Source organism: Oncorhynchus kisutch, linkage group LG3 (genome assembly GCF_002021735.2).
Source record: "Oncorhynchus kisutch isolate 150728-3 linkage group LG3, Okis_V2, whole genome shotgun sequence".
NCBI classification, from domain to species: domain Eukaryota; kingdom Metazoa; phylum Chordata; class Actinopteri; order Salmoniformes; family Salmonidae; genus Oncorhynchus; species Oncorhynchus kisutch.
In genome coordinates this window covers 12669683-12681812 of record NC_034176.2, presented here as the reverse complement: position 1 = coordinate 12681812, position 12130 = coordinate 12669683, and the positions used below count along the sequence as shown (strand labels likewise).

The window sequence follows — 12130 nt, the reverse complement described above, 5'->3', positions numbered from 1 at the left end:
TGTTGTGTACACATGCTACTTCTGTAGTGATATTCACACACCCTGAGACTTATTTCTAGGCATGTAGTGTACGGTCATTCATACAGACACGCGTATGCAGTCCTGCCGCGAAACACCACACAAAGTCACTGACGTAGACACCGACGTGTGTATTTAGTACCACAGTCATACAGCTCACCAGTGCCTCTGCCATGTGTTCTGTTCACAGGGGACCGAAGTACCATCTCCTGGCCCACACCACCCTGTCACTGTCACACGTCCAGGACAGCTTCCGCACACATGACCTCAGCATCTCGGGCAACGGTAGGTCACAGAAGGGATGGGAAGGGATTTATCCCATGTACCGTAAATATGGGTCAGACTTCTCTATCTCTCCCTCCCTCTGTTTCGGTACCTCTCGCTCTCTCAGCTCCCCACACCTCTCTGATTCAGAGGGATTGGGTTAAATGCAGAAGACAACATTTTGGTTGAATGCATTGTTGTGCAACCGACTAGATATCCTCTTTCGCATCTCTTTCTCTCTCCATTTTATCCCAGTCTCCCTCCCTCTCCCAGCCACGGTGTTAGCTGACTGACAGTCATTATCAAGGTCATAGTAATAAATTGGAGTGCTGTGTAAAACTCCAATGATGAGGTGTACAGGGGAGTAGACACCCTGACATGTGCAGCAGCTTAATTCATTATTACAGCTGTAATATAGTTTCATGTTGTTAAGGGGCTCACCTTGCAGCTGTGAGACTTTTATTCCCTGCTATTGTGTGTGTGTGTGTGGATGTTTTGTTTCATTCCTTGCTCTCTCTATCCCCCTCTCTGTCTTTCCCTCTAGAGGAGTGTTCACACTGGGTGCCTCTCTACGGCAGTGTATGTTGTCGCCTGGCTGCCCAGCCTCACTGTATGACCCAACAGATGATGAGCGGCTGCTTGAAGGTCAAGGTGAGGGTGTCTGTGTGTGTTTGGGAGGATAGCAAGGCATGTCTCTCTCTCTCTCTAATTAGCGCCTCTGTCTCTCACAGCAGTTTGGAGGTGACCCTCAGAGTTGGACAAACGTCTACGGCGTCCTTAAAGGGACAAACCTTTTCTGTTATCACCGGCAAGAGGATGTAGAGGCTAACATAGAGCCAGCTTTTACCATTTCCATCAATAAGGTCAGTGGATGAAACAATAAAGCATGCTAGCTGGTGGCCCCTGACACACAGCAAAAAGTCCTCATTCAGCTTCAGACAGAGACCGTTTTGTAGAATCATGCATCAATCAACAGCTCTGACTGCTCTGCTCTCAGGAGGATCAAGCTGAACCCAGTGAGGCGGAACAGGGCACTGCTTCCACCTACTGGTGGGGATGGGGAAATACATTTGGAGTACTGTCTTTTTAGGGCGTCCCAATAATATCTCCTTTCTCCTGAAATGTACACTCATTTACTACTTCCCAAAGCATTGGATTGGTGGAGGCATGGGCTACAGGAAGTTTCCACCCATTATACCTGTCCTTTCCTTTCAAATTAGTGAAGGGAAGTGAACATGTGCACACTTTGGGAGGAATGAGAGACAACTGGGACGTATTTAACTTATATTTAACTAGGCAAGTCCATTAAGAACAAATTCTTATTTACAATGACGGCCTACCCAGGCCAAACCTGGACCACGCTGGGCCAATTCTGCACCGCCCTATGGGACTCCAAATCACGCCTGGATAGCTGATAACTGGGACAGATTCATGCTTGAGGTTACTTGAGTGGACTTGGCATATATGTCACTCACCGCTCTGCGTGTCCGTAAGTGCATTCACGCACTGTGAGTTGATGAGAAAATCAATGCTTTGATGCTTAAATTCATATTTTTGGGGAGGTTATTGAATCATTTGGTCAAATGCAACATTATTAGCTGATTGTGTGTGTGTATCCGGTGTGTTAGAAGACGAGAATACGGGCGTCGGAGAAGGACCTCCACAATAAGGCCCAGAGCATCTGTATCAGTAACCATTATGGAGGAGAGGAGGTGACACACACACTCTCAGCAGACAGTCGTGAAGACACACACCGCTGGATGGAGGCCTTCTGGCAACAGTTCTATGACATGAGTAAGTAGGCGGATCACATGATTAGGGACCTGAGTTCTTCATTGGTGAGCTCAGGGAAAAACTCCTGGCCCTAAAGTAGACATACACACCCTACACTATAGGTCCTGATATGCTCTTGTTCATGTGCTCATTGACTCCTGATGTGTCGTTAGTGGTTTTCTCAGGTTGATTGGATGTTGAAAGATGACTGACAGTTTCCTTCTTCCATGCAGGCCAATGGAAGCAGTGCTGTGACGACCTAATGAAGATTGAGCTGCCATCGCCCCGGAAACCAACCCTGGTCACATCGAAACAGGGTTCTCTTTACCATGAAATGGGTAAGACAGCGACTCAAATTGTCCAAAATACTTGTTATATGATTCAGTAATATGTTGTGGACACTTAGACTTCAGTTTCTTTCTGCTTTTATTTATTTGTAATAAATCTAGAACATATAGTCATTTGTTAGTTATACGTTTAGGGTTACAAAAATTATTTCTTAATAATAGGTTAATAGGTTTACAAAAACAAATAAATGAAATATACACTGAACAAAAAATATATAAATGCAAATTGCAACAATTTCAATGATTTTACTCAGTTACAGTTTATATAAGGACATCAGTCAATAGAAATAAATAAATGAGGCACTAATCTATAGATTTCACATGACTGGGCAGGGCGCAGCCATGGGTAGGCCCACACTTGTAGAGTCAAGCCCAGCCAATAAATAAAAAATCCCAAAAAGAATGGCTTTATTACAGACAGAAATACTCCTCAATTTCATCAGCTGTCTGGGTGGCTGGTCTCAGACAATCCCGCAGGTGAAGAAGCAGGATGTGGAGGTCCTGGGCTGGCGTGGTTACACGTGGTCTGCGGTTGTAAGACCAGTTGGAAGTATTGCCAAATTCTATAAAAAGATGTTGGAGGCGGCTTATGGTAGAGAAATGAACATTAAATTCTCTGTCAACCGCTCTGGTGGACGTTCCTGCAGTCAGCATGCCAATTGCACACTCCATCAAAACTTGAGACATCTGTGTCATTGTGTTGTGTGACAAAACTGCACATTTTATAGTGGCCTTTTGTCCTCAGCACCAGGTGCATCTGTGCAATGATCATGCTGTTTAATCAGCTCTTGATATGCCACACCTGTTAGGTGGATAGATTATCTTGGCAAAAGAGAAATGCTCACTACCAGGGATGTAAACAAACGTGTGGGCAAAATCTTAGAGAAATACGCTTTTTGTGCATGTGGAACATTTCTGGGATTTTTATTTCAGCTCATGAAACATGGGACCAACACTTTAAATTTTGTTCATTATATTTCCAGAGGATGATAGTCCCCTTAACCGCATGCGTGTTTCTGACTGTTCTAACAGTGGTGGTACTTATGCATGAGCTCTCCATCGGACTCTACTCTGAGCTGCCTATTACCGCACTAGCACACCAACCTCTATGCATAATGGATGGAAGTGTTCTTTTCTCTGACGTGCTGACTCTCTCTCTCCCTCTTCCTTTATCTCTCTCTCTCTCTCTCATTGTGTGTCTCTCAATCCTTCCTTTTTGTCTATCACCTTCCCTGTCACTCTCCCTTGTTCCTGTCCTCAAATTACATTCCCCCCCCTTTTTTTCCACCATTATCATTCTATTCCCATCATTGTTAATTTTACACTCCAATGGAATTCTAATATTCATACATTCTAAATTAACTCATTTTTACCGTGTTATGCACATCAATTTATTCCCCAAATCATGTATCACAACTTTATTTCACCCTGCCCGTCAATGCACATAAAACCTGCCCCCCCCCCCGGACCCTAGCCCCCCTCACCATCCCGTCCTGTGAGGGTATCTTGCTGCAGGATAATGCTGTGTCTGCTGAGATTCGTGCTCTGCTCTCCTCCTATTACAACGACAGGTGAAGTACCAGTGGGGTCCACTCACACACTGCAGTATTGAACCTGACCCCACCCCCCCTTCAACTAGCATCACCAAGTCTAGGTCTACCCTCTCTGAACTGTATTCGACTGTCTCAACGTTATTAGGATGGTCTGTCCGGCCACAGTAATGACTTTCCTCTGTTCCTCCTAGTTATTGACACCTCTGATGACATCAGCACGGTGACGGACATCCTGGCACGGCGGATGCAGGAGCTGGAGCTGAGGAGCCAGCTGGGGACCTCTCCTCCCTGGATGTCCCTGTTCGAGGACTCTCCTGGTTGCCCCCGCACCCACAACCGCCTCCCCCACAGCCCCCTGCGCTGCCCCCGGCCCGGCCTGCTCTCCTCAGAAGCCAGCCTGACCTCGGACAGCGACAGCCCCTGCAGCACCAGCCCTTGCTCCCGCCACAGTGGCTGGGCAGAGCCCCTCTCCCTCTCCTCCCCCTCCTCACACTTCCGCCCCCGCACCCTCTCCCTGGACGCCAAGCTCAGCACCCTCAGGGGCAGGGGGTGTGGAGGGGTGTTACAGTGCTCCTGTCAGCCCCCCTCCTCCTCCTCCCTTGCCCCCATCCCAGCCCAACGCATCCCCCAGGCCACCCTGTCCTGCTCCAACTCTACCTCCAGTAACAGCTCCAGTGAGGGCAGCCACAGCCCTGAGTTGTCAGACGGCACCCCTTTCTCACACCCCTCTTCGGCCCGTCAGAGCCTCAGGAACTTGAGGGCTAAACTGGACCCCCGGAATTGGCTCCAGAGCCAGGTATAACCCAGCTCAGACCCCCAAATCACCCAAGGCCCTGGTAAGAACTGACAGGAATGAAGCCCCCACTTCCTCTCTGATGAAAGGGCCTTGGTGTTAACTGGAATGAATTCACTCTAATGACAGGAGAATTGTCAGTGTATGGGAATGTTTAGTATCTGAGTGTGGTCATGGGGTTGTTGGTGTAACTTGTGATCTATTCAAATGGCTAGACCCACTGTCGTCGGTAATGGCAATTAAAAAGCCAGAAAAAGTCCTCTGAAACTACTAATACACTGATTTGCTTATTGCATGATTGTGCTCGAAGTCAAGGAATGTGTTGTTTCAGATCTTTAAACTGCTCAGAAAGTTAATGAATTTTGAAAACTCAACTTATTGCAACTGTGCTCCCATTAATTTAGTATGCTACTTGTTACTACAACTACTACTGTGATAACATCCGGGTCACTTCCTCTGCTGGGTTTCCAGAACTTCCCCTACATTCATGAACACATTGTAGGCCTAATACACATCAACCAATATTTGAGTTCACCAGGACATTCCGTTAAGAAACTGACTGCAATTATTTGTACCAATGTATGGAGTAATTATAATGAATTGAAGGAAGCCAAAGGTAATGTACTACATAATCACGAGAAGCCATATTAACTCCTGTGTTACACTGCCTCATTCAAGTACCGTGTGCAAATGTACTGACTTTGAAGAGCGTAGAACCTGGGAATGTGCATACATGGGTGAAGAGTTTTGGAATCCCACAACTCTGACCTCTTAGTTTGTGGTACTACAGTCATAATGTTGTGCCCGGCAAACCGGTCTCAGAATTCTGCTGCAATACCATATGAAACATTGTAATCGATCAAGTATGCAATGCAGGACATATTGATCTATAGAAAATATTGTGTTGTGTTTTTCTTGTCTTGAAATAGTGTAGTCTTTCACCTAATGCCAAGCAGCTGATTGTATTGGTTAAGTGATGAGGTGGGCAGGGGTAGGTGTGTCTCTGGTCTGTGCAGTAAAGCCTAACAATCCCTGTGCTTCCAATGGACTTTCTAACATGCTACTGTGTCCCAAGGGCTCGCAGCTGGAGCAAAACAACTGTACATGCTACTGTGTCCCAAGGGCTCGCAGCTGGAGCAAAACAACTGTACATGCTACTGTGTCCCAAGGGCTCGCAGCTGGAGCAAAACAACTGTACATGCTACTGTGTCCCAAGGGCTCGCAGCTGGAGCAAAACAACTGTACATGCTACTGTGTCCCAAGGGCTCGCAGCTGGAGCAAAACAACTGTACATGCTACTGTGTCCCAAGGGCTCGCAGCTGGAGCAAAACAACTGTACATGCTACTGTGTCCCAAGGGCTCGCAGCTGGAGCAAAACAACTGTACATGCTACTGTGTCCCAAGGGCTCGCAGCTGGAGCAAAACAACTGTACATGCTACTGTGTCCCAAGGGCTCGCAGCTGGAGCAAAACAACTGTACATGCTACTGTGTCCCAAGGGCTCGCAGCTGGAGCAAAACAACTGTACATGCTACTGTGTCCCAAGGGCTCGCAGCTGGAGCAAAACAACTGTACATGCTACTGTGTCCCAAGGGCTCGCAGCTGGAGCAAAACAACTGTACATGCTACTGTGTCCCAAGGGCTCGCAGCTGGAGCAAAACAACTGTACATGCTACTGTGTCCCAAGGGCTCGCAGCTGGAGCAAAACAACTGTACATGCTACTGTGTCCCAAGGGCTCGCAGCTGGAGCAAAACAACTGTACATGCTACTGTGTCCCAAGGGCTCGCAGCTGGAGCAAAACAACTGTACATGCTACTGTGTCCCAAGGGCTCGCAGCTGGAGCAAAACAACTGTACATGCTACTGTGTCCCAAGGGCTCGCAGCTGGAGCAAAACAACTGTACATGCTACTGTGTCCCAAGGGCTCGCAGCTGGAGCAAAACAACTGTACATGCTACTGTGTCCCAAGGGCTCGCAGCTGGAGCAAAACAACTGTACATGCTACTGTGTCCCAAGGGCTCGCAGCTGGAGCAAAACAACTGTACATGCTTCAAAGTGGCATTTGTTACTGTAAAGTTTTTTTGTAATAAGTTAACAAAACTCTTTTTCTTATACATTATACATGATTGATTTTGTTATAAATACAGCTATATTGATTTATTTTTTAACAGATTGCATATCTATAACTGTGTCTAATAGATAACATTGAATGTTAACCTTGCAAGAGTGTCTTGTGTTAGCAGACTGTCTGCATGCACGTCATCCTAGGGGAGAAAGGTTTTAAATACTGTATTAACATAACAATAATAAATGATGTATCCATTCAGAAACAGCCTTGGATTATTTATTCTGTCATCTCTCCTTTTTAGTGGAAATGATATACATCGTATAATCCCAGTAGAAATGTCACGTCAGTATGACATGAGGATTAAAGCCATCCACTAACTCTAGATCAAACATCATGTGCTTTTTGTCAATGTTGACTAACTCTGTGTCAGTTGACCAAAAACCTATGTCAACATAGACCCATTCTATTTACAGAACATGCCCACACACTTTATTCAAAATAAATAATAAAACGAGTGCATGCCAAAGTATTTTGTTTTTATATAGTTTAGAGACTGAATTAATATTTCACCCATTTAGAGTTGAAGTCTGAATGTGCTCTAAGAGCCATTGACCTAGATATCACGATAATTCTCTGCACATGGAATCCAAGGCTGCGTCGCGATTCTCCACCCGTCTCCCAGTGTGCACTTCCACACATGAACAGTCATGGATTTAAAAGAATTGTGGATTGGTAAAATCCTTTGCTAGACAGACTTTCCACCCTTGTTAAATCTATGATGTGGAGGGTAAAAGTGCACACTTTGGGAAAAGGGTAAAGAATTGGGAAGCAGCGAAATTGTCACATGAATCTTTCAATAGGATTTTGTGCTTGTTGAAAATGCCATTTTCACAGTGTTGAAAGTAAAAGGAAAACCACACAGTAACTGGTTTGTCTCATTTCAAGAATGTGCTAACACATTTATTCTATTGCGAGTGTGATGGATTATACAGAGCGGGCTTTTTCTGGATTCAAATGGGGTTTAGGTGGGGGGCATGGCCAATGGTGCAGCTGTTGACTTAATCACTGAAATAAAAGCTAGACAGTCAGGGAGAATATATATTTTTTAAATAATTTTTTTAAATAAATGTTGTTGTTTGAGTCACTCAGATGGTACAAACCATGGCAAAATGTGTAGAATTGTAGGACATTTTCTTAAAAGAAAAAAGTCAGGAACTTTATTCTCTTTGAGAACTAACAAATACTTAGAGGCCTTCCTGTTGGCTCCAGTGACTAAATGTAGCTGTTCTAAAGCAAAGTTGCTGCAATTCTACACATTTTGCAATGAGGCCGACTTTTTTTTTCTAAGAAAATGTCCTACAATTCTACACATTTTGCCATGTTTATGCTATCTGAGTGACTCAAACAAAATCCATTGATTATTTTTTTTATTCTCCCTGACTGTCTAGCTTTTATTTCAGTGATTGTTAGTTCTCAAATATAATCCTGTTTATAAATATATATTTTCTACATACTTTATATCTGGTTTAAGTCAAATAAATTGAATGAAGTTGTATTGGTAACATACACATATTTAGCAGATGTTATTGTGGGTGTAGAGAAAATGCTTCTGTTCCTAGCTCGAACAGTAGAGTTGTATCTAAAAACAATTCACCACAATACACACATCTAGAAGTAAAATAATGGAATTAATAAATATTAGATAACACTGACAAAAAATTTTTTTTAAAACTTGGCCCGCCCGAGACTAGTGTTACAAAATATATAGGTCTCCTCCACCAGCTGGCTGTCTCCCTCTCTCTTAGCCTGGGGACAATGTTATAAAAGATACTGATGAGTCATGCCCTGTCTGTCTGTCTGTCTGTCGGTCTGTCTCTGTGTAGGTGTTGTGCTGTCACATTGTGTCCCCTAAGGGAACTATGTTATTCATCTCCAGTCCAAGCGGGCCTCCCTAAGGTTTCTTAAATATGTTTTAGCCCAGCGACAGCACACCTGATTCAGCTACTCAACTAATGATCAAGAGCTTGAGTAGTTGTGGGGACTCCCGAGGTACTGGGGTTAAGAAACACTGTCATATGAGAGGCTGCCTCATGGGAAAGAGCATTCCAACGATCACACAACCTAATATTTATCTTAATATTACATAATAAACAAGGTTTATTTTCCAGTCTTTAATGAATCCTGTAATAATGGGAATCTCAATATTCTGTCAATCATTGCCTGATCTAATTCAATGGGAGCATTTTGATGAATCATTTAAAATAACATACTTTGGATCACATAAGTTTATAATAGACAGTACAAGGAAATCCTGTTAATTGAGGGGGTGAATTATATTCCTCACATCCCCCAACCTAACTCTGCAAAAGATTCAAACTGGGGGTGCCATGTGGCTAGCAGATGCCATGTGGCTAGCAGATCCCATACGGCAAGCAGATGCCATGTGGCTAGCAGATGCCATGTGGCTAGCAGATGCCATGTGTGTTGGATGCCCGTAGCGCCAATCCGGCCAAGGTCCTCCAGGCAAACGTGGAGAAGCGTGCTGGGCAGGTGCCGGCTCTGTCGATGTACCCCGAGGCGATGTGGTGGAGCCGTTTTGCACCAAACGTGTGATAGTGTCCAGGCATTACCTGGTCCACCTGCTCACTATCCACCAGCCCAACCAGGCGCTCACAGCTACTGACGTAGTCGCTGACACGGCTTGTGGGCAGCCAGTCGATCATGGCTCCGTCATAGACCACGTCCCCGCTGAACAGCATCTTGTTGTCCCCGTCGTGCAGGCAGATGCTGCCCCGGGAGTGGCCGGGCATGTGCAGCACCTTCAGCTGCCTGTCGCCCAGGTTGATGACATCACCTGAGGGAGAGCAAGGAGAGAGAGACGTGGAAAATGGACTCATTGAGCAATAAGATATTCCAACTGCATTGCAGCACTGACACAGCAGAAGTGTATTGACTGGTGTAAAAATTACACAGGGATAGGACGCTAGGTGGGGAGAGTTTGCTCCAACTTTGTTAAGTGAGCAGCAATGAGTGAAAATGAAACAAGAAGGGACAAAATACCTGCTATGATGAAGAATATGTATCAGGAGTGTGTGTGTGTGTGTGTGTGTGTGTGTGTGTGTGTGTGTGTGTGTGTGTGTGTGTGTGTGTGTGTGTGTGTGTGTGTGTGTGTGTGTGTGTGTGTGTGTGTGTGTGTGTGTGTGTCATAAAAGAAGACTTGTGGTCTGTGGATGTGAATGAAAATGAGGACGTTCTCCCTGTCAGGCTCTGTAGTTATTCAGTATGGCTGGGTCTAGGCTGGGTCTAGGCTGCTGTACTTCCCTGGCTGAAATAAAGTCCATCAAAGTTATGGGCTGAGTATGAAAATAGCATCTCTGCAGATACAGGCATACTGCAGAATAACAACCACTAATGCTATTTGTGAGCCACTGTCATTCACACATTAAAGCCATGACCTTAAATAATCCCTCCTAGGGGACCCATTGTAAGCAACAACATTGTACAGGTCATGTAACCGAGTCAAACTGATGTAGGGAGTGAAACGTCATCTTAAGAATGTGCAGCCAGAGACTCAACAATAGGCCTTTTTGAAGCTCTGACTTCTATTGAGAGAGTATGATGAGATTGATTATACAGTTAGAAAACTGTATAAAATAGGGGTGGATCATGCTTAATGTGAGGCTGTGTGTGTGTGTGTTCTTGCATGTGTGCGCTTGCATGCGCACGAGTGTGTGTGTGTGTGTGTGTGTGTGTGTGTGTGTGTGTGTGTGTGTGTGTGTGTGTGTGTGTGTGTGTGTGTGTGTGTGTGTGTGTGTGTGTGTGTGTGTGTGAGAGTTGGGAGGTCAGTGTTGGTGCCCTGCCAAGTCTACTCTGCAGTATACATTTCCATATGGGATGCAGCTTAATGTGAAAGCGGATTCCAATGCCATGTTGATTTTCTGTAACAAGGGGCAAATCCACATCCTTTAAGCCTTTAAGGACTGTGTAATTACATTCATATTGACCATATCCTTCTCTCAAATCCATATCATGCATTAGAGACTGAACACAGCAAATGGTCTTTCAGATCACTGGTAACAATCATGCCACCACATCGGTGTACCATAACCACTAGATTGTATGGTTTGGTTATTACCTTCTTGTAGTATGTGTGTTGGTTGTACAGCCTTGACCCTGTATCCTCTGGCCCTCCATCCTGGCCAGGGAGCCTGGACTATCTCTCTGTCAGACAGCCACGTAACGGTCTCGAAGTTGTCTCCGTTGGCCAGTGCATCGACCTCTGCACTGTGGACTCCCACCTGTTCGAACTGATGCAGACCACCTGAGTGGTCGAAGTGGGCGTGGGTGGCGATCGCCAAAATGGGGTTCTTTCGCTGCGGGTCGTCTCCAAGCAGACCTTTGGTGTTAATGTAATCTGGTAAACTCCTCAACCCCAAGCCTGTGTCTATCACTACATCTTGGTGAGACCCTCGAAGGAGCCAAATATTTGCTCTGTTTGACGAATCAAAAAACTTCTCCTGGATCCAGTACAGACCTTCTCCGATGGATTTGTGCGCGTACCAGTCCGTTGCAGACATCCCAGTTCATGCACTTGGCGTAATTAAACAAATATGTTATGCGGTCAATTTTGTTGCTGCACACTGGTACTATAATATCACTATTTACGCAAAAAAAGAATGGTGGTCTCCGGATACACAGTTGTGGGAGGAACGCATGTTGACTGAACGAATATCATGTGAAACCAAACACTAATTGTCAGCTAAGAACACACCCACCATGTCGTCATAAAAACCATGCCCTTGAATGCATCGCTACAAAGCATCAGTTGTGTGCGGAGGAGAACGGTTTCCATCCGATTGAACCTGCTCTAAACTCCCCCCCCCCCGAACCGCGATTGACCAACCAGAGCTTACCGTAACCAGCCACTCAGACCTCGGACACTTTTCGCAAAGAATCTCCATTGCGCATTTGGCCTACTGCGGTCTAAACACTTAAAACACTCACCCTCGCCCACTTACCCTCGCCTTATGCCCTTAGGGGAATCCATTGGCCATCATGGAGGGCAGTCCAAATGATTAGCCAAGCAAGGGAAGTTTGCAACGTAAGCCCCTCAGCCCTGGTATGTAGTCCAAACACTTAAAAGACACACACTATCCACACAGTCCCTTTTTTTATTGTAATTTGTATTATTTTTATTAGCAACAAATCAATACAGAAAGTACATGGGTATTATCAATAAAACCGTTCCAATAAGGCATGACATAAGGTATAGAGCTACAACATCCTGCTGAAACAAGGTTCATATCGCTCTGTTG

At 45.2% G+C, this 12130-nt stretch overlaps 2 protein-coding genes across 11 annotated transcripts in view; one reads left to right on the top strand and one right to left on the bottom strand.

Annotated features, from left to right (window-relative positions):
* The window catches only part of rtkna (rhotekin a), a 109177-nt gene extending 102098 nt beyond the window's left edge, over nucleotides 1–7079 (top strand). For 4 of the 10 annotated variants that reach the window (XM_020467885.2, XM_020467891.2, XM_020467906.2 and 1 more), the window contains exons 7-12: nucleotides 209–303; nucleotides 827–933; nucleotides 1014–1145; nucleotides 1911–2076; nucleotides 2289–2393; nucleotides 4147–7079. In XM_020467885.2, the coding sequence (XP_020323474.1) occupies nucleotides 209–303; nucleotides 827–933; nucleotides 1014–1145; nucleotides 1911–2076; nucleotides 2289–2393; nucleotides 4147–4757 (1216 nt within the window). In that variant the 3' untranslated portion in view covers nucleotides 4758–7079. Of the gene's footprint in view, nucleotides 1–208; nucleotides 304–826; nucleotides 934–1013; nucleotides 1146–1910; nucleotides 2077–2288; nucleotides 2394–3876; nucleotides 3974–4146 lie in introns of all 10 variants that reach the window. The other 6 variants (XM_020467898.2, XM_020467912.2, XM_031817564.1 and 3 more) reach the window with 5 other exon arrangements.
* On the bottom strand, nucleotides 7078–11598 carry LOC109875709 (metallo-beta-lactamase domain-containing protein 2-like). The gene is made up of 2 exons (XM_020468133.2): nucleotides 10951–11598; nucleotides 7078–9669 (listed from the first exon to the last, which is right to left on the bottom strand). The coding sequence occupies exons 1-2, from the start codon at nucleotides 11390–11392 to the stop codon at nucleotides 9281–9283; spliced, it is 831 nt and encodes a 276-aa protein (XP_020323722.1). The 5' UTR covers nucleotides 11393–11598; the 3' UTR covers nucleotides 7078–9280.
* Between the last annotated feature and the right edge of the window lie 532 nt (nucleotides 11599–12130).

Coding starts and splice junctions, on each gene's coding strand:
- LOC109875709 (XM_020468133.2), bottom strand. CDS start 11,392: ATGTCTGCAACGGACTGGTACGCGCACAAATCCATCGGAGAAGGTCTG. Junction 9,670..10,950: donor AACACACATACTACAAGAAG/GTAATAACCAAA, acceptor GCTCTCCCTCAG/GTGATGTCATCAACCTGGGC.